The sequence below is a fragment of the Rhinolophus sinicus genome, chromosome 16 (genome assembly GCF_057876585.1).
Source record: "Rhinolophus sinicus isolate RSI-liver-muscle chromosome 16, RSI-T2T, whole genome shotgun sequence".
Lineage (NCBI taxonomy): Eukaryota > Metazoa > Chordata > Mammalia > Chiroptera > Rhinolophidae > Rhinolophus > Rhinolophus sinicus.
Genome location: NC_142516.1, coordinates 64,545,714 through 64,566,848, shown reverse-complemented (window position 1 = coordinate 64,566,848; position 21,135 = coordinate 64,545,714). Strand labels below are relative to the sequence as shown.

The following is a 21,135-nucleotide window of genomic DNA, read 5'->3' as shown; positions in this document are numbered from 1 at the left end:
TTTATATAACTTATGAAGTGATCACCCCAGTAAATCTAGTAGCCACCCTGCACCATCCATAGTTATTACAACATTACTGACTCTATTCCCTATACTATACTTACATCCTCATGACTATTTTATAACTACCAATTTATACTTTTTAATCTTTTCCCACTTTTCACCCATTCTTTCCAACCTCCCATCTGGCAACCATCAAAATATTCTCTGTATATATGAGTTTGTTTCGTTTTTGTTTGTTTATTTTGTTTTTTAGCTTCCACATATAAGTAAAACGATATGGTATTTGTCTAACTTATTTCACTTAGCATAATACCCTTTGGGCCATCCATGTTGCAGATGGCCAGATTTCATTCTTTTGTATGGCTGAGTAATATTCCGTTGTGTAGATGTACCACTTCTTTATCCATTCATCTATTGATGGACACTTAGGTTACTTTCATATCTTGGCTATTGTAAATAATACTGCAATGAATATATGGATGCATATGTATTTTTGAATTAGCATTTTGGGTTTCTTCAAATAAATACCCAGATGTGGAATTATTGGGTCCTTCTTTGTCTCTTGTTATAGCCTTTGTTTTAAAGTTTATTTTGTCTGTTATAAATATTGTTACCCCAGATTTTTTTTTTTCATTTCAATTTTCATGAAATATCTTTTTCTATGCCTTTACTTTCAATCTGTGTGTGTCTTTTGATCTGAAGTGAGTCTCTTGTAGTCACCATATGTAAGGGTTTTATCCATTCAGCCACCCTATGTCTTTTGATTAAAGCATTTGATCTACTTACATTGAAAGTAATTGTTGATAGATATGTATTATGGTAGATATGATAGTATATGTACTATTTTATTCATATTTTTTGTCTTTTTTTTTCCTTAAAGAAGTCACTTTAACATTCCTTGTAATACTGGTTTGGAGGTGATGAATGTCTTCAGTTTTTTCTTGTCTGGGAAGCTCTTTATCTGTCCTTTGATTCTTCGCTGGGTAGAATAATCTTGGTTGTAGGTCCTTGCTTTTCATCACTTTGAGTATTTTATGCCAATCCCTTCTGGCCTGCAAAGTTTCTGTTGAGAAATCAGCTGACAGTCTTATGAGAACTCCCTGGTAGGTAACTAACTGCTTTTCTCTTGCTGTTTTAAGATTCTCTCTTTGTCTTTAACCTTTGGCGTTTTAATTATAATGTGTCTTGATATGAGCCACTTTGGGTTCATCTTGTTTGGGACCCTCTGCTCTTCTTGGACTCATAGGGCTATTTCCTTGGCCAGGTTATGAAAGTTTTCCATCATTATTTCTTCAAATAGGTTATCAATTCCTTGCTCTCTCTTCTCTCCTTCTGGTACCCGTATGATGCGAATGTTGGTATGCTTGATGTTGACCCAGAGGCCCCTTAAACTATCCTCATTTTTTTGAATATTTTTTTTCTTTTTGCTGCTCTGATTGTGTGTTTTCTGATACCTTATCTCCCAAATCACTGATTCAGTCCTCTGCTTCATCTAATCTACCTTTGATTCCCTCTAATGTAGTCTTCATTTCTGATTGGTTCTTTTATATATTTTCTATCTCCTTTTGTGTGTTTCCTATCTCTTGAATTTCTCACTGAGATCATTGAGCATCCTTATACCCACCCAGTGTTTTGTTTAGTTCTTTATCTGGAGTTTTGTTCTGTTCTTTTGTTTGGGACATGTTTCTTTGTCTCCTCATTTTGGCTGCCTTCCTGTTTTTGTTCTTATGTATTAGGTGGAGCTGCTATATCTCCTGGTTTTAGTAGAGTCCCCTTATATGGTACTCTAGTGTGGTCTGAAGCCTGCCACTGGGTGTGTTGGTTCTGGGGCCTCTTGGGAGAAGCTCTGGTGCAGGCCAAGTTCAGCCTCTGCCTGTGCCCTGCCCAGGACCACTTAGTATGAGCTATATGGTGATCTGCAGATGGTTGCCACTTGTGTTGGGCTTGGAGGTGCCTGGGAGAGGCTAAGCTGTGAACTGAGGCTGCTACTAATTACTAGCTTGGGGCCCCATAAGAAGAGGCTTGGGGCACACCAAAGCCTGATGCTGCTTATTTGGGATTTTTGAGAGATTTTAGGAAAGTTTCCAGCATGAGTCAAGACAGGCCATTTTTATTGAAAAGCCACTGGAAGCAGCTTGGGTGGGCCCAAAAGTTGGGTGGGGCAGGAGTCTCAGGGAATCACCAGGGTGGGTTGAACAGTGGTAGCCAGGTTGATGGAGACTCAGATATGGTGGCCACCTGTGTCTGAATGCCAGGATGAGGGAGGGCTCAGCAAAGCAACAATGGCCTCTGCCAGCACTTCTCTCTGGGAGAACGCTGCCCCTCCAGCCCTTGCCCTGCAGCCAGACAGTTCAATTCCTCCCCATATGTCCCTGGTGCCTTTTGAGCTGTGGCCCCAGTGCTGGAAGTCAGAGTGAGTAACTGTCAGCAAGTAAGTCCATGCGTGGGCCCTTTAAGAGGAGCACCTGGGACTCCAGCAGCCCTCCATCTCACTCAGCCATAGTCTTCTCTGGTTTTCACAGCCAGAAATTGTGGGGACTTCTCTTACTGGTAATGGAACCTTGGGCTGGAGAGCCTGGTGTGGGGCTGGGACCCTTCATTCCTCAGGGGGTACCTCTGCAACTGAGATATCCCTCCCATTTTTTGGACCAGCCCATTCCATGTCTCTGTCCCTCCTACCAATGTTGCTTCTTCTGTATATATTTAATTATAGGACACGTGTTCAGCAAGTCCTCAGTCACTTCTCAATGATGGTTGTTCTGCAGTTTAGTTGTAATTTTGAGGTGGTCATGAGAGGAGGTGAGCACAGCATTTACCTACTCTGCCATCTTGACTGGAAGCTCCTTTAGAATTCCTCTTGAATACGAAAAAGTATTTCTTACTGCTTTAGGGTGGTCTCAGTTGAGCCAAGAAAATATATTTTGTTATTTTTCTTTATGTATTTCCAACATAATTATGTAAAATTTTTTGAAAAGTACAGAGTTGTTTTATAAAGAAAAAGTAAAACACATGATCCCACCACTCATTTGTACATTTCCTTAAAGATTGGAAATATCATGGAACAGAATGGTTTATCCATCAGGATATTCTCTTTAGAGAAACCAATTGAAAGATAGTGGAACTTTCCCTGGGCTTTTATCCTGCTTATGTTATCTTTTCCAAGTCCCCTTTCTTTCAAATAATACTGCCATCACACAGTTTCAGGTCATTTTATCAGAAAGTGATTATTTAAACTGTAAGTACCTTAGTAGAATTCCCAACATCAGGAATTCTTATCGATATTTAAGTAGAAAGAGGAAAATTTTTATAATTACTTTTAAATTTTTGTTGTGTATGTGTTAATAACTTAGAGATTTTTATTTAGTGCCTCTATTCATGATAGGTTTCATTAGTAAATAAAAGTATTTTGTAGCTCTCCAGTTTAAATCTAGAGATAGCATTTTTACTTTCTGGGTGAATTTTTAGTTGATAATGAGATCTAAGAAAGCAAGGGAGAGGAAAAGACCAGATATTCTAGACCACCACACAGTAGTATCCCTGAACTTCAAAAGCCCCAGGAGGGTGCAGCTGGGGAGTGCTGTATTTTCTGTCCTCTTGGTGAGCTAAATTTGGTTTGGCAGAGAATTTTTAGGAGTAGATAAGGCTCTGTGAGTAAAACTTTGCAGTTTTAGCCAAAGAAAACAGACTGGAGATTTGATGACTCTATTTGATTTATTAGTGCCATATGCAGGGCCTTTTGATCTTCAGGATTCAGTAAACCAAGGAATTGATATTTATCAGAACTCCATCACATGGGAAGAAATCTTAATTTGCCTGTAGTGTTGATCCTAATGTAATTATCCAACACCTGCATCTGATTGATGATAATTGTGTTAGGATATATTACATTTTAATAATAGGTAGAGACAAACATTAAAAACAAGTTTTTGAATAGCATGAACATTGGAAATCTTATTTCTCAAGTACATCAAATTTACTTTGTTCAGTATTCAGCAGGTCCTCCACTAGTGTCATTTCATTCAACATTATTTTGTTATAATGTTAATGAGATGCTGTAAGAACTTAACTCTTGTTTATATAATTAGCCTATGGTAAAATTGGTTAGTTATATGTTGTTTCGCTAAAAGTCACAGGACCTATTGATGACGGTAAGTGAGGACTTACTGTATAACAAAACCTCTTTCTAGGCATGTAGGAACTGCATGTAGTGATTGTGGTTTTTAAAGAAAAAAGGGAAATAATTTGACATTGATGATACCACACGAGCAGATGTTTCATAATAAAGGCTACTTACAATGTTAATTTGTCAGACAACATAAAGGAGTTTCAATTAAGTTTGAGGTTTCACCCCACTTCTGAATTCCTTTGTAATACTTTTGTAAAGTAGCAAAAACCACAGGACACATATTTCTGCCATTAAGCCAGCAGAATCCATCTGTTTTTTGTCTTTTTACTACTAAGACAAGTTAACATATGACAGAAGTATATATGTCTGCAAAATTGAGATGAAATGTCAAGAACAGTATTATGGTATTAGTATTTTCTTTAAGTGGATCTTTTTCTTGAGACTCTTGGGGCCCACATTTTTCCATAGGAGGAAAAGCTTTTGGGGCTCAGTGAGGGGAATGCCCTACATAAATTCCACTTTCTTTTTTTCTGTGAATTCTTAATTATTACTTGACCAGGCACTTCTTGCCTGTAGATGATTTGTACTTAGATTAACAGTTACATTTTAATTTTATTCTTTGTGTATTCTGTTGCTATAGAAGTCTTTTCTAGAATGTCTTACATATGAGGCATTGACCAAGGCATTTTATCAGCTTCCTGCTCCAAGACAGGTTTGAGGGAAAATAAATTTTGGATCAGTCTAAAGGTCATGGCCTTTTTTTCTTGAAATGTCAAATATATTTTAGGGAAGACTGTCACAGGGGAAGAGGGTGAACAAACCAAATGGACTCAAACATGACTTTTCTTATATCATACTTTCATGGTTATTCTTATTGATGATAATAGTACCTAATTATTTAGTCATCATTTATTCCATGTTGTGTCCTAAATACTTTACTTGCATTATCTAATTCTCATAGTAACTATATGAATGATTGCTGTTATTAATTCCATTTTCCCACTTGAAAAATGGAGAACCTGACACCTGAAGAGATAATGTTACTTGGCTAAGGTCACACAGCTAGAAAGTGGTGGAATCAGAATTTAAACCAGGTCTGATGTTTCCAAAACATGGGTTCTGAATAATTTTATTATTCCATTATTTCCACCTTTACCCTCATATTAATCTTGAGTTTTCAAAGTATTTGACATTTAGATTTAGTGCAAAATTCATCTCACAAGTAAAATATAGTTATTTTAGGTTTTTTGCCTTTTTAAAAAACTTTCCCTCTATTGTAGCGCATTTGGCTTTCTACATCTCACTATTACATCTTAATATATATATGAATCTCACGATGTGTGCATATGTACAACACATATGTACATATGAAGATACATACAACACAGCAGTTGTCCATAGCAGCCTCCAAATAGTGCCCTCTGTGTTCTCTGTTTTTTCTTGTTTACTGGAAAATGTTACTGGAGCCCCAGTAATGAATAGGGGCTTAAAGTTCATGCTTGGTATCTCTTAACTCTGCTCCTCTTTTTTTGCACAAGAACATGTGATCCTCTGTAGTGACTTTGCCCTGTTTATGGAGTGTATGCTATTACTGACAGGATGGGCAGGTTTTACAGTTAAAATATTCCTAAAACACAGGTCTTAAAACGGTTAAAATACGTATAAGACAGACCGATCCTGGAACCTTTACTTGGTCATTTCTTTACAATGTGCTTCATAAAACTCTGCAGGCTAGATAGAGCAGGAAGTTTACTCAACTGACTTCAGCTGATAAATCAGACTGACTTTGGGGAAATGTTCTGGAATACTACAGCAATGTGATTCAAGATCTGGTATACTAGGAGAGATAGTTTAGTGTTTGACATCTGATCTCTCTAGCAGAATGTATGCTTACCACACATACAGTAGTATCAGATGGAAGAAGCTAGTTTCTCAAACAGTTTGAGATGGATGTTTGCTTCTGATTAGCTTGTGTGTGTGTGTTGGATGAATGAGCAATTGAGAAATCATGACCATGTGTTTGCTGTCATTTAAACTGCCAATCTAATCTAAATATACATGTGGGTGCCTAAGGAGACTTCTTTCTTTTCAAGAGGATCATTCTTAACAGCTCTCAACTCCTTGCTGACAAACATGAACTTTGGGGCACTTCTGTTTTCCTGAGGGCTACGCTGTTTTCTTTTAAATAAGGTGAGGAGGATTTCTTTGCTTGCTGTATTTCTTGGATTTAAAGGCCAGCAGTATGTAAAGTTTATTTACCATGAGCAATAACTTCATAGGAAAGATAGCTTCTAGGATATTATACAAGGTAGCAAAAGAAGTGGATGATGATATAAGTAAAAGACATAGAGGGTTTCAGTGTACAGAAGAATTCAGGAAAACCTTGTTAGTTTTAGATCACTAATTTGCATATAGCATGCTTTAATCTCGTTAATAAAAAATTAGAGAACATGTTTATAAAAGAGGAGGTATGATTTTATAATACCTCATTATATAATAGAGTCTGTATATGCATTTCCATGCCCCTTCCCCCCCCCCCAGAGTTCTTTAAGGTAGAAAAAAGATACCCCTTCCCTCTGACTTCAAAGTATTTAGACATATTTTATCTACCCAGAAATTGCTGAAATACATATTAAAGAAATTGAAGTTTTCTATTCATGATTGTAATATTATAGACTTCCTTTTATTTTCTTAGCGAAGCTAAGGATTAGAGTTATAAATATCTTACTAATCAGAATGAATCTTTTTATTTAGGAAAGAATAATACTATTCATTTTGTCATAATTATATAGCTTATCATATTTTGAAAAGCCATATATCCAAAATGTTTTTCTTTACACATTCACATATTTTTAGATATAAAAGCAAACAGTGTAAAATTTGACTTACTAAAAATAACAGAACACCCCTTGTCATCTAACCACTAGAGTATTGGATAAAAAAACTAGTTACCACTAAATTGCTCATTAAAGTGTTATTTCCTTAGTATCCTAGAGAAACTATCTTATTGTTAAAAATTTATTGCTATGTAAATTCTTACACATGTACGTGTTTTAATGTTTATTTTATTTTATACTATATGTCTGTTTGAATAGAATTTGGCTTATAGATTATATATATGACAAATATAAACTGAAATAAGTACTAACAAAATTTAAAGAACACAGCATAGCATTAATTCAGAGATAGGCAAATTTTATACATGGACAATAAGGTCTGCAACTTTTTTCTTAGAGAAATATGAGAGTTACGTAGTTTTATATTTGGAATATCAAAACCTGCACATTCATTGGCAGAATAAATTTTCCTGGAACTGTATGTAGTGAAGGAGAATTTATCATATAGGTCTCTCAAATTAAATGCAATCACTTGATGTCCAAATAGTTTGTTATATGTAAATAGGCAAAGTAATTTCAAGTAAATGCTAATCTCAGTAAATTAAAATTGTTTTTCTCATGGGGTAGAACATACTGTTTTTACCCAGACATGGAAATATCTAAAGGTTTAAGAAACTTTTTTTTTGAATATTTCCTTTTTAAATGTGTTCATTCCAGTGTAATTTCAGAGAAAACAGAAGCTGATCAGAATAAATCCCTTTCATTCCAAGAAGAGTCATATTTAGTAAATTCTATCCTAAAGCAGTAAGCGGAGGCTTCGTGCTCCTGCAAAGCTAGTCACCCCTCTCCTTTCCCTCCCTCCCTCTTTCACCCTTCCCCCCGTTGCTCAGCCCACACTCAGGGAATTGTGCAATTTGCTCAGTTCACCAGGACAATTATAAGAATAATAATGTCAATATTTCTAGTTTTCTTTCAAATTTTCAGTTTATAAGATAACACCACTTTCCAGACTAATTTGACTTTCAAGTTTCTAGCAGCCAGCTGGTAAAGAGGATGTGATCTATTACACATTTCACATTGTTCATGACATGAAAACCAATCTCTTAGGAGATGTTTAAGTCAAATGCAATTAAGTGGAAAGAAGACTCTGTGTTTTCTCTTTGCTTTTCAGCACATGGTCTTTTAAATGTAGTGGATAAAAAGGTAGTAAGTAACCTTTGCTGGGTAGAGAGAAATTTGAATGCCATGTTATAAACTAAATGTTCCAGAACTTTAAATATAATGTATATATTTGAAACATTTACACACGTGTGGATAGTGAGGTTTATAGAATTGAGCTTTTCCTGAATAATAATTCTGAGTAGAAAATGCGGTTGTTTTATGAAGATTAAAAACAAGTTTAGGCTTTTCGATCATTCTTGAAATATTGAAATTGAATGAGTTTCTGAGGATCAATTCAGAAACAGTTCCAAACCATCGTCTAAGAATGCTGTAAATCATTTGTGTCGCTGCTCTAATTGAACAGCGTGGCTCTAAACCCTCATTAACTTGTCTGTAAGGAAGAGAAAATTGAGGAGAGTAAGGAAGAGAGAGGCCGAGGAGAACTCTAGCCGGTGCTGTCCTGAGCTGCCATTCTTGAAGGACAATCCTTTGAGCTAATTTCAGTCTCATAAAAAAAAAATCTATTTAGTGATTAGTAACCAGTGGATAAGAGCAGAATGCCCAAGTGAATAAAGGCCATAAATACTGAAGTCCTTGGGATAGCAGCCTGTAAAACTGTCAGAAAGCATTGCTGAAGTGACAAAAGATAGCCCGAAGTAACAAGAAGTGTTCACTCACCAGGCAATACTCCATATTCAAAGACAGAAGATGTAATTTAGTTTTCTTAAAAAATAGAGGTTCTTCCTGAATCCAGTACCTGCCCTACTTTAATTATTTTGTTTTGGATGGTATCTATTTACTTTTAATTTATGGTTGATTGCATTTGCTGGTAGGAATCACGAGGCCTGTTTAAAGATAGCTGTGTTTCCAAAAGTAGAACTATGATCACTGAAACTTCTGTTTAGATCCATCAAGATCTACTTACTTGCTAAGAATGTGCAGCATAACTAGTGAGTGGGTAAGTATGTGTGTGTGTGTGTGTGTTTAAAAGGCAGGTGGTTAGGAATTAAATGCTGACGAGTGCCTTTCTCTTAGTTTTAAATTAAAGTCTAAAGTTCCCAATTCTTAAATATTTCTCCCTAAGGGAAAAAAAAGATAAATAAATAAAAACAGAAGAATGTAAGTCTCTATAAAAAACTGTTTTGTTATTACTGCACAATACTGAGAAAACATATAATTAAAGTCTTACCAGGCAGACTTTAGATTTGTTTTTAGGGTTAGGGAAAATTCAAGATGATGGAATCAAAGGCCTTTATTCGAAACTCCCATTGTTCTAACTATGATGATGATTTTATGGCATTTGAATTACAGTGTTAGCAATCAAAATGATATGTTCCACAGTTTTACAGTATAACCTTCAAATCCCAAATGTGTGTTTTAGAGATGTGTTTTGGTGTATTGAAAGTGTTGTGCTTCTTCAAGTTAGAGAATTTTATCAACTTACGAGTATTTGCTGTTCAACATCCCGGCTGTGAGAACTGGAGGTGTCATTCAGTTGAAGGGAGCAGATGTTAAAGGTTCTTGCCCCTGCCTCCCTAATCCCAAACACCCTTGAAGAAGAGAAACGTTCTGTTACCCAAATAGCCATCTTTCTGATGGTGAGAAAAGGCGGTAAAAGGCAGTAAATCTGCCTTCTCATTATGAAGTGCAACAATAGATTGATTTATGAAGAAAAGCAACTGTTGGGCTTATATAAGATGTGTGCATGGAAATGTAGGTTCCTTTAGAGCCTATAAGCAGTAGCATTCCTCCAATTCTTGACAAGACTCTAATATTACCAATAGGGAATGTGCTAATTCTAAATACCACATTTTTAAAAGGGGTACATTGAGAACAAAACAAAAAATCTACCTCGGGATGTTTTCACAGGAAAACAGCCTCTTAAATGTGTGGTGTTTTTGCTGTTTCAGTTTATTTTCATTAAGATAGAGGGACTTCTTAAAAATTGTTTTATTTTTATAAACTTTTTATTAGTATTTGACATTTTAAATAGAAGTGAATGTAACTACAGCATATTTAGATGTTAAGCTGTTTATAAAAATTTCAGTGTCACTTAATTAATATTGTATAATTTTCAGCCAACACTATAAAATTGGCACCTCAAAAAGAGCCACAAATGAAGACAATTTGAAATTTCTGTGGGGGAAGAGACACAGGTCATAGAAAGTGTTTTGAGTTGGGTTTTGTTTTAACATCTATGAGCACTTTAAAATCTTTTAAATAAGTTTTTGTTATGTCTTATTTAATAAGGAACTTTATTATAGTATTTCTACTTACCTTAAAAATTAAAATTTTAACTTCTAAGTCAATTTTGAGCATAAAATGTTATAAAAATACAAAAATCTGGATAGCCATTGAGTAAATTGTAATAGCACTGCCTTATATATTGAGACCATATCACTCCAGAATTTGAAATCTATGTGATGTAATTAAGGTTTGAGCAGGTAAGTTATAGAATTAAAGCTGATAATTGTCTGTAGAGTTGATATTAAAACTCATCTCTTTTAGGAAACGTTTATCCCCAATATATGTACATTTCCAAATTATAGAAATAGCCATACTAACATATTATGAACAAGAAAGTACTTACAAAAATTTGAAAATTTAAAAGAAAGAGACACACAATAAACATGAATAAAGGTTCCATTATTTTCTTTTACCTTTATGGATTCTCTTATGTACATCTGTGCACACATATGTGCGTACCCACACCCAAGGAACTCTGGAGTGCCCTGATCCAGAAGAAAGGGCTCCAGGGTGTTACCTGGAAAATGTACTGTTATTCTAATGAGGAAGATACAAGGCTTGTAAAGAAATAATCCTTGCAACTATCTACAATCTGTATTGTATAGACTGATAATGAGAAATGTTGCATTTTTTACCTGATGATGATTGGACAGTTTTAAATCTGGATTTCCCAGTGGATTTTGGTTATTTTGGAAGTGAAAGGACCATAGGAATAAGGTCTTAGCAAATAAAAGTGAACTCTTGATGCTGCTGCAATGATAGTAAATCTAAGCTTCATGTTTAAAGGGGAAAATGCTCTAAGTCAAAAGATTAATAAATCTTCTTGACATTTGCATAAGTCTATAAAGATTCTATTGATGTCATTCAAATGCTCTGTCACCATTTTAAAGTAAGCTATTTTTAAAAAGGTCTAAAGTTAATAAGGAAATGCAGTTAAATGTCTTGTCAAGATGATGTCCTGAGGTGTATTTATATTTTAGTTCATTTCAATTAATCACCACCTTTATATACCCTGAATTCATTTTATTTAATTTACTTTAATATTTTAAATTTTAGAATCCAAAACTGAGAGCTATAACCACATACAGTGTACTTTTTAGGACTTGATTCAATTCAACAGTGCCCTTCTATATAGAGAGGATATAATAATACTCTTCCATTATTTCAAGCTTCTTTTGCTCCACACAGGTGTATTATTTCAAAAGTAACTGAATAGTTGTTCTGACAATAGTTTCAGTATCTTATTGTTAACTGATGAGCAGTGGTGTTTTGATGTTCATTGGTCAGCTTCAATAACAGTTAATTATGGGCCAATTCTATCAAGACACTTTTTTTTTCTTCCTATTTCTCTTTCGTGAAGCATTACAGCTCGAAACCCTTTCGCTTGTAACTTTTTCCTTTCTCTACTCACCACCCTGAAAACACACAAAAGAGAAAAAGAAGGCCAGTTAAAAGATAGATCTGATATTACAACTAAGTGCTGTTTGTAATGGCTGGTTGTGAAACTCAACTTGTATGCTTGTAGTCTTTGCTCAAGGAATGGTAACACGCTTATAGGTTGGTGCAACTGTAAATGGTCTGTTTCCACATAGTTTCTCATTCCTAAAGCTCTTAATGAGCAAGTGATTTTAAGGACACATCTGGCACATAACACCATCTTGCGACAACTGGATTTTTGAAAGATCACATGTTCTGGCCACGATGGTCAGTAGCAGCCTTCAAAGTACAACTGGTGATGAGAGATAAAAGACTTGAGACTCCTCTGTTTAACAGAGAGGAAGCTAAAAGAAAATTATAGCCAGCCCTAAGTGTGGAAAAGGATCTTATGGAAAGATTTATAGATCCTTGTTCCCCAAGGCCATTTCATTTCCTAATGGGATTTCGTGTTCTCAGACAGGGAGTGATGGGTACAAATGATGACAGGATTTAATAACAGTGAAGATGACAATAATAGCGAAGGAAGCAAATGCAATTGTAAAAACAGAGGCCCCTCGGTATAAAGCCAGTTATCTTTGCATCCAGGATAATTTTGTCTGTAAGACGAAAATATAACAGTGTTTTGAGCATAACATACTGTTTTGCTAACAGTAAAGAAGGGTAATTCTTAGGATCTTGCTCTTACCAGAAAATGACAGGCGCAATAGCTTTTGATAATATAAGGGCCCAAGAGGCTAAATACACGCACAATTCTAATTTAACATCAAGTTCATTCAAGTTGTCATAATACTTAAAAATGGAGAAGGTTTGCCAAAGAGAGATGTGGTGTCTTCCCCGTGGTCATAGACTTAAGTAACTGTCCAGCAGAAAAGGTTGCAGTTTCCTATTCCAGTGTCCTATCCCCAAATTCACCCTTGTTTTCAAAGAAAGAGCTGTTGGCAAGTTATTTAAAGCATGAAATCTGTTTTGTTCCTGGGAGTTATGGAAACTGTATAGAAGGGTTGGGGGAAAAGAGTAGATAGCTTCTGAAGGCAAATAAAATAAATGATTGTAGTGAGTTGCCTGATGGGCTTGTCAGCCCTTTTGATCAGTGCCAATGTCAAGAGGATTTGGACAATTCACGAGAGAAACTTTCTTGCTTTTTTTAAACAAAACTATTAGTGAGGTGGGAAGCCAGGATCCATTGTAGTATTGATTGGAGAAATGTTAGAAGCAATAGATACAGACACAGTCAGACCCAGGGATGAAGTGTGTTGTTTTACCACTGGTTTGCTTTGGGTGCCAATCAGGAGATGTCACTTAGGAATGGTAGGCTATTCAGTACATCTTTCACAGTGACAGAAAATTTTGTTCCCTGAAACTAGTGTTATAAACGAGTGTTAGTGTGTTCCGAACCCTGCTTCAAATTAATTGCATTTTTTCAAAGCTAATAGGTGTAGCAGAATGAGCACTGGACTAGAAGTTAGAAAACCTGGTTCTAATTAACCAAAATGCCCACTGGTCACTTAATCTTATTGTGCTTCAGTTTCAGCATCAATAAGATGGGGGTGAAAAGATGAGTCCTGCTGTGTTAGTCGGCTTGGGCTGCTATAACAAAATACCATAGACTGGGTGGCTTAAACAATAGGAATTTATTTATTACAGTTCTGAAGGCTGGGAAGTCCAAGATCAAGGTGCTAGCTGATTCCTGTTCCCCTGTGAGGATCCTTTTGTTGGCTTAACCTGGCTGCCTTCTCACTGTATGTTTATATGGGGGAGAGGAGGGAAGGAGCAAGCTCTCTGGTGTTTCCTCTAAATAGAGTGCTAATCCCATTGTGAAGGCTCCACCCTCATGACCTCATATAGACCTAATGACTACCGTCCAAAGGCCCCACCTCCAAATGCTATCATGTGGGGGTTAGGACTTCAACATGAATGAAGGTGGGGGGGCACAATTCAGTCCATAACACTTGCCTTTCTCACAGTAGCGCAAATGAAATAAAGAATATGAAAGAGCTACACAAAGATACATTAAGAGGTGAGGGTTATTGACAAATGTTGGTCCAGTCTTATTTTCATATACCTTTCTGTATAATAAAGGTTTGTACTTCTGGCATGTTTATTGGGAAGCAGTTACTAATGTAACACCAAATGACTATAAAAGTTCTGAGGTTTCTGCCTTTTGAAAATTTACTCTTACATTGATCTTTCCAGATTAACTTACCCTAATGTGTTATTTTATAACTTTTCAATACTTGTTTCTTTGCTTAACTTTGACCTTACCTCTTACTGACATAGGTCTCACAATATATTACCTATTAATGGATTGGTAGAGTGCATTCATGTGACCAAGAACATTTCCCCACAATTTTTCATAATGGATGTTATGTCATTTTTCTTTAAAATTAAATGTATATTTTAATATTGAGTTGGATTACCTGTTTCTTATAAAAGAGAAACTAAATGAGATAGTATTTTTTTCAGTTTTATTGAGCTATAATTAACATATGACATATTAAGGTATATAACAATGATTTGATACATGTATATATTGTGAAACGATTATCACAATAACTTTAGTTACTTAACATCCATCATTCCTTAAAAATGATTTTTAATGCTAGGCAAAAAAAAAAATGTCAGTGACTATTGTATTTTCATGAAGGAAGGGCTAAACAGGAGACGTAGTACTTCAGTCACGCATGAAAACTGAACAGGAATGTAAAGTATATTATATTTGTGTTTTCTTCTCTGAGTAATACTCATCATTGACCCAGTCTTTCTGGATATTTATGCAAAGAAAAGATAATCTTTATTGCAGGCTATATGTTTTCTTTTTCTAAAAGAGGTATACATTTTATGAAGAAAATGTAGCAATGTGTCTAAAATAATTTCTGTTTTACTTGTTTACTGTATTCTTTCTTTCTTCTGATGAAAGGTGTGTATTATTCTCTCCCTTTTTATTTTGATTGTTTTAAAGATCAACTTGAAATTCTGTTCATGAATATAGTTGTTTATTTGAAGGGATGGAACAACTCCTGTCTTCTGATTACCTAAGGAGAAAGTTTGCTTCCAATGTAAGAAACAATGCCAGGTTTTACAAGCCTTCTCCGGTGACCCACCTTGACAGGTGTTCTCTTTTGAAACACTTAACGTCCAGGAGTTGTAAACACGTGGGATTTTTCACTTGTCTTGGACAAAAATAATCCTCCGTAGAAAATCCATTACAAAATGATTTTGCATAGCCATTTATTGTTGAAGATTGCATTGCAAATCTTGGTAGGCCCATTGTTTTGGTAGTAAAGATATATCTTGTTTTAGGCAATAGAAGAGTTTGAGATCATTTGTAAATAATAGCAGCAACCAAAGGTTGATTAGCTATTATTACAACAGCAGTGGGCTAGGAGTTTTTACCTTATCATTTTAACATTACCACGTCTACGTGAGGTTCAGTGCCCTCACTCTGTGAGGAAACCAATGCTTAAGTTATTGTCCCAAAAGCATACACTAGCAAGCAATCGGATTTGCGATTCATAAGCCTATATATACGTTTGTCACTGGAGGTCACCATTTAAAGAAACTTCATGTCTAGTATTTGATTACTTAGTAGTTCAGCTTAAGCTTGTGCTTAGGGCATCAGTAAAAAGAAGCAAATATTTTTTTAGTGGGGAGAACTTTGATATTTCAAAAGCAAGCATCAAATTAGTAAGGGGAAGAATCAGAACCTAATTGAAGTTCTCTACGCTTAGGTTTTGGCACATACACACACAGGGAAGGAGGATACCATAATCTTTTCAATCCTTAGGGCCTATAAAGGTCTTAATCTAGCCCTGTTTTTGTGAATATTTTTTGTAAAGCAAATAACCTTTCCTAGTTTATACAATCATCCTTGATTTGTGTTTTTAGAGGGTAAAACTGATTTTGAAAAATAAAATACAGGCTTCACTTAAAGTGAGCTGCAGTTCTGTTTTGTTGGACTTGATAAAGTGTAAGACTGTGTCAGCCTCATGTAGTAGCAGAATGACTTCTCGAACAGTTAACGGTTATGTTATGTTATGTTATGTTATGTTATGTTATGTTATGTTATGTTATGTTATGTTATGTTATGTTATGTTATGTTATGTTATGTTATGTTATGTTATGTTATGTTATGTTATGTTATGTTATGTTATGTTATGTTATGTTATGTTGTTATACCTGGTCTTATAGTAAAAAAGACCGGGTCTCTTATATTAATTTTTGCTCCGAAAGACGCATTAGAGCGGATTTTCTGGCTAGGTCTTATTTTTGGGGAAACACGGTAGTTGAATTCTGTCCTGGTCAGCAGGTCAGTTTAAGGTCCATCCACCACGACATGATTGTACATGCTTCATAAATGTTTTTATTGAGTGGTAACTGTGTTCCGTCAGGGTGCTTTCTTGCAAATCCCTTTGAAGAGTATGCCGGGATGTTACCTCTGGATAAATCAATAAGTTTTTTAGTTTTCTCATGATACTTTTCTTATTTCTTTTATGCCTTCTTAAATTTAAGATTCTTTCAAACACATGGTTTTTTTTGCACTTAGGCAAAAAAAAGCAATTAACCTAGTATCAGTGGTGTTCAACCAGGAATTTTCGTTAGTATCATTTGTTGAGCTTTTCAGATATAACCATGCCTGGATCTCCACACCAAACCTGTTGAATCGGAGTCTCCTCATGTGTAGAATCCTCCCAATGATGCTCACGCGTACCCATAGCTGTGAATCTCTGGGTCCTTGATCAGTGTTTCCCAAAGTCTGGTTGGTCCCAGTACAGCAGCATCAGCAGCATCTGGGAACTTGTGAGAACTCCAGGTTCTCCTCCCTCCCGCACACTTACAGAATCCAACTCTGGGGTCGGGCCCAGCAGTCTGTGTTTTATCAAGTCCTCCAGGTGATTTGAATGCCCTTGAAAGTGTGAGAATCACTCCTTCGATTATCTCCAAGGTCTCCTCCAAAATTTCACAAATCCTGTCCTGGCTTAAAAAAAGTTTCCAGGACATTGGAATTTGTTGCCCATCGTTCCACATTTTATCCTTCTCTATCCACCTCTGTTGCTTTAAACTTTCTATTTGAACAGTCTCATTGAATAATGTGTCTTCTATTGCAAACCTCCTTAAATGCTTTACGGATGAGGCAGAGTGTTAATTATAAACGTTGAATAAAAAGCCCTTTTCTCCAGTTGTATTATATTTTTTACTCTTTGTCAGTTTTCTAATGGTTAGCAACTGTGGAATTATTAACCTAGTTTATGGTTAGGAAGCTAAAAGAAGGCTGCTTGCAGGTTCTGGCGTTGGCATGATGCTTGAGACAGATGGGTCCAGTTTACCGTGCGGTAGTTGGAGAGATGGCCATCACCCTCTCTTGCTACTCAAATTAATGTCACTCTCAGCAAACAGCTCTGGCAGAACGGCTCCTTTAAGTCCAGTGCAACGTGTACTGGTCAGGCAGGATGGGGAATTAGAGCTCTCTCTGCTCACTGTAAGGAAACCTCTTTCTTGGCTCCCAAATGGTTTCCAGAGCTATCAAAATAATACCATTTGCAGACACTTTTCATGGCTGAAAAGAGCAACGTGGAGAGGAAAAGGAGTACTCTGTGGACCGCGGGAGAAATGTTTTGCAGCTGGCATTGCACAGAAATGCTAACTGAATGCCCTCTCAGTTGTGTAACTCACCGTTGTGGCTCACAGTGGAAGAGACACTCAACAGAAATGAAGAGTACCTCACACAGGCGTGTGTACTTGTAAACCGACTCTTCTCTGTGGGCTGCAAACAGCACTGTGTAGGACATTGTACTGCAGATCTCAAGTAAATCTCGCCGTGGTGAAGGGTTGGGGGGCCGCCTGCTGCTCATTAGAGATCCTGTCTGGCTCTTTTCCTGCAGAATGAGTGGTAGATTGCTGACACCTGTTTTCCCATCCAGCCTGAGGATGTGAAGTGTGCATTAGGAATGCCTGAAAGTGCTTCCTTGTGTCTTCGTCTGTGGAGTTTGGTGTTGCTTGGAGAGGAGGGGGTGGCGGTTCAGTGCTGGGAGGGGAGATGAAAAATCAGTGGTGAGAAACTGCAGTATAAACAGAACTGAGGTTTTCATCCTCATTTAGTCGCTTCTGATTATGCTCTTAGTTTGTCCGCGTGGCCCCGGTCCGCTTGGTCACCTACTGAGCAAAGTAGAAAGATGTGTCTTGTACATGAGAAGACCTCAGATATTTCTCAAATAACATGAGTATCTAGTTGAGACTATGAGCACAATTAGAAGTGGGATAGAAATAGCCCACTCTTACAACCAAATTTATCAATATGATTAAGTTATTTTCAAATAAATTTGACCTTAAATATATAAAATTCAAGTGTGGTGATATTATGATCTGTTTGCGCAATTCTGTCCAGGTATTTGCTCTTCCCATCTTTATCTATTGTAAAACCTCAAAAACTGGCGGACAGTGGAACAGAGGACCTAATGTGCTGCCTTCAGTCACAGATATAGAGTGCCTACTATGTGCAATGCATTATGTTAAGTACCAGGGGGTAACGAGAAGCACAGGAGAGACCCCCCCAACCCCTGCTTTTTTAAGTGCTGGCACTCTACTGGAGAGATAAGACACACGTCAGAGGTAGCATAACACTGCAGCATATCTGATAAGCACAGAGACGATCCATATTTTAGTGGGATTGGAGAAAGAAGAGAGCTGTGAATTAGTTGGGTGGGTTAAGGAGGATGTGGCATTTGTTCTGGGTATTAAAGGATGAGGAGAATTCACTGAGAATGAAAGAATGGGGTATGTGTATGACACGCTTTCCCTGCATCAGTAGGCTGTGGAATTAAAGGGTGGTTTGGTTTGGTTTTGTTTTATTTTGTTTTGTTTTGTTTTGTTTTGCTTTGCTTTGCTTTGCTTTGCTTTGTTTTGTTTTGTTTTGTTTTCAGTAGTGGCAACATTTTCCCCTGACTCATTTGTGGGACTTGGCCAGGTCTCCTTGTGAATATTGGCCTCTGTTTGTGAACTGTGGATGAATGAGGTTAGGGTTGGGTCATGGCCTTGGATCAGAGTGAAATTAACTGGCTCATAATGCGATTGAACTAATGACCTTGGCCTCATTACCACTATGTTTTAAGCAGCTGAGTCAATCAAACATTGCAGAAAGGGTAATCAAGGTATCTTTTAGAAAGAGATCTGGATAGCAGTAAACATGGGAGTGAAATCAAAGCCAGGTTCTTTACCGCATGTAACACCCAGGTGTTTATCTCTTCATCCTTGAGTTTACATTCTTGTTTCTGCATTTAGTAAAACTATGGTGGACAAAACAAAAAGGACCCCCTGACTCTCCTGTGTTAGTGTTTTTGACATAATGCAATGTGTGGTCATTTTTCTTGTGCAGCATCAGGCTGTTTTTGCAGAGCAAGATATTTTTGAGCTACACTATTGTTTTTAACTTCAGATATGTAGTGTTCCATAAATGTATTGATGATGCCTTTTTCTTCTTTAAAGTCTGAACAACCCAGTCCTGCCAGTTCCAGCTCCAGCTCCAGCTCCAGCTTCACACCGTCCCAGACCAGGCAACAAGGTATCAAAATCTCCCTGGCAAATGATGAGACATTTTTCTCATAAAACATCTTAATGAGTTGATTTATGGCCTATTTTCTACTGTTTTATTATTTGAATGGTAACTTGGCTTTTATGCAGTTGTATTTATTTCCCCTAGGAATGCACTTGAGTATTGTTCTGATGTATGAGGACAGCCTCTAGAAATTCCCTTTTCCAGTCCTGGCCATCAGTGTCCCATTTTACAAAAGGATTATAGACACAGCCTATTCCAGGGAGTTCCCAAAGGAAATACAATCGCAAAAGCTGGACTCGAGAGGCTTTGACATAGACACATAGGTTTTTACTTTCCTTCCTGAACATCTTTCATTTCATTTATTTTTTTCCTACAGATTTCTTTGGCAAGTGTTAATTTTCTGTCTTTAAAATTAGTTTTTTTGCTACTTAAACTCAAAGAAATTTGAATTTAAAGATGTTTTTAAAAGAAACTTAAGCCAAAACATAGAACCTTAACTAAATGTATTTTCCATTTGTGTGTGGAAAATCTCCAAATATGGGCTCTTTTTTTTCTTTTAAACATGGAAAATGAAATAATAACAAAGAATAATTTGTTTTTGAGCATCATGTTGCACATTAGCCTTTTCATTGACCACACTGAATTCCTGATGGCCTTGTATGTTTTGAAAAGGATTAAATTGCTGTGTGTGTTTGGGCTAAGGCTAAGCTTCTAGGAAAAAATAAAAGACACTGATCGTTTGTGCTATTCAGATTTCTTGTTCCACTGACTTCCAAAGGTATAAACGCAGGACAGAAGCAGGGAAATTTGGGTTTGGAAGAATGTGAGATTGCAGAGTCAGTACTTATTTTTAAACTGATCTAATGATAGCTCAGATGTTCCTATTAGATTAGACTTTAGGAATCTCCTAATCCAGAATGAAAGTGCCTCTCTCACTTTTTTGATTGCCTTTACAATCTCTTCTGTTAAGATTAAAAATATCTATCTTGTTTGTCATTACATTTAGAGTAGTAAGGTGAAAATAAACCACACTAATGAGTTTTTCTGTGTTTGTTTCTCCCCTCCCCCCCCCCCCCCCCGCCCATTTTGTCCTGTTCTAGAATAAATTAGTTACGAGTCTGACTTGATCTTTTTCTCTTCCATCTAATACTGGATACTCTCTTTAATTTTCTGGTCACCTGATTTATTCCGTGATCTTATTTATGTAAATACATGCTGGTATTTTGCCAGGAATTTCTTAAAGAGCAAAACAAAAATTGGCTGCATAAAATTGTTGCAACAGACCTCGTGTCCAAGATCAATATGAAGATCAGAGATAGGACATTACACCATGGAATTGAGATACTTTATAATCTGAACTTGACTGAAATGCTTGCTTGACCTGAAATTGACCTTGAAATAAAAGGAACAGCTAAACCTTAATAGATCAAAAACTACCACACAAAGGCTGCATTGCCAAGAACAAGTTACCACCGCGGTGATTTATTAGTCTCAACTTTTCAATACAAGGATTAACCTAACAAAACATTCAATTTACTAATAAGATCTTTCTGTTTCTTTCTAGGGGTAATTTTTCTTAGGGAAGAAAAATACATAGGAAAAAAGTCCTAGGAGGTAGTTTTTCTAATGAACATCTTGGGGCGTCTATTATGAAAACGATAGTGTTTTGACAGAGGTTGCATTCCAGAAACTACCAAATTTGTCTTGTAAATTGTGTATATATATATATATATATATACATATATATACACACACACACACACACACACATATAT

The 21,135-nt window shown here is 36.4% G+C and overlaps 1 protein-coding gene across 1 annotated transcript in view; it reads left to right on the top strand.

The window, feature by feature from the left end:
* The window catches only part of MLLT3 (MLLT3 super elongation complex subunit), a 261,393-nt gene that overhangs the window by 222,282 nt on the left and 17,976 nt on the right, over positions 1-21,135 (top strand). The window contains exon 6 of the mRNA XM_019750373.3: positions 19,291-19,366. Within this exon, the coding sequence (XP_019605932.2) occupies positions 19,291-19,366 (76 nt within the window). The remainder of the gene's footprint in view (positions 1-19,290; positions 19,367-21,135) is intronic.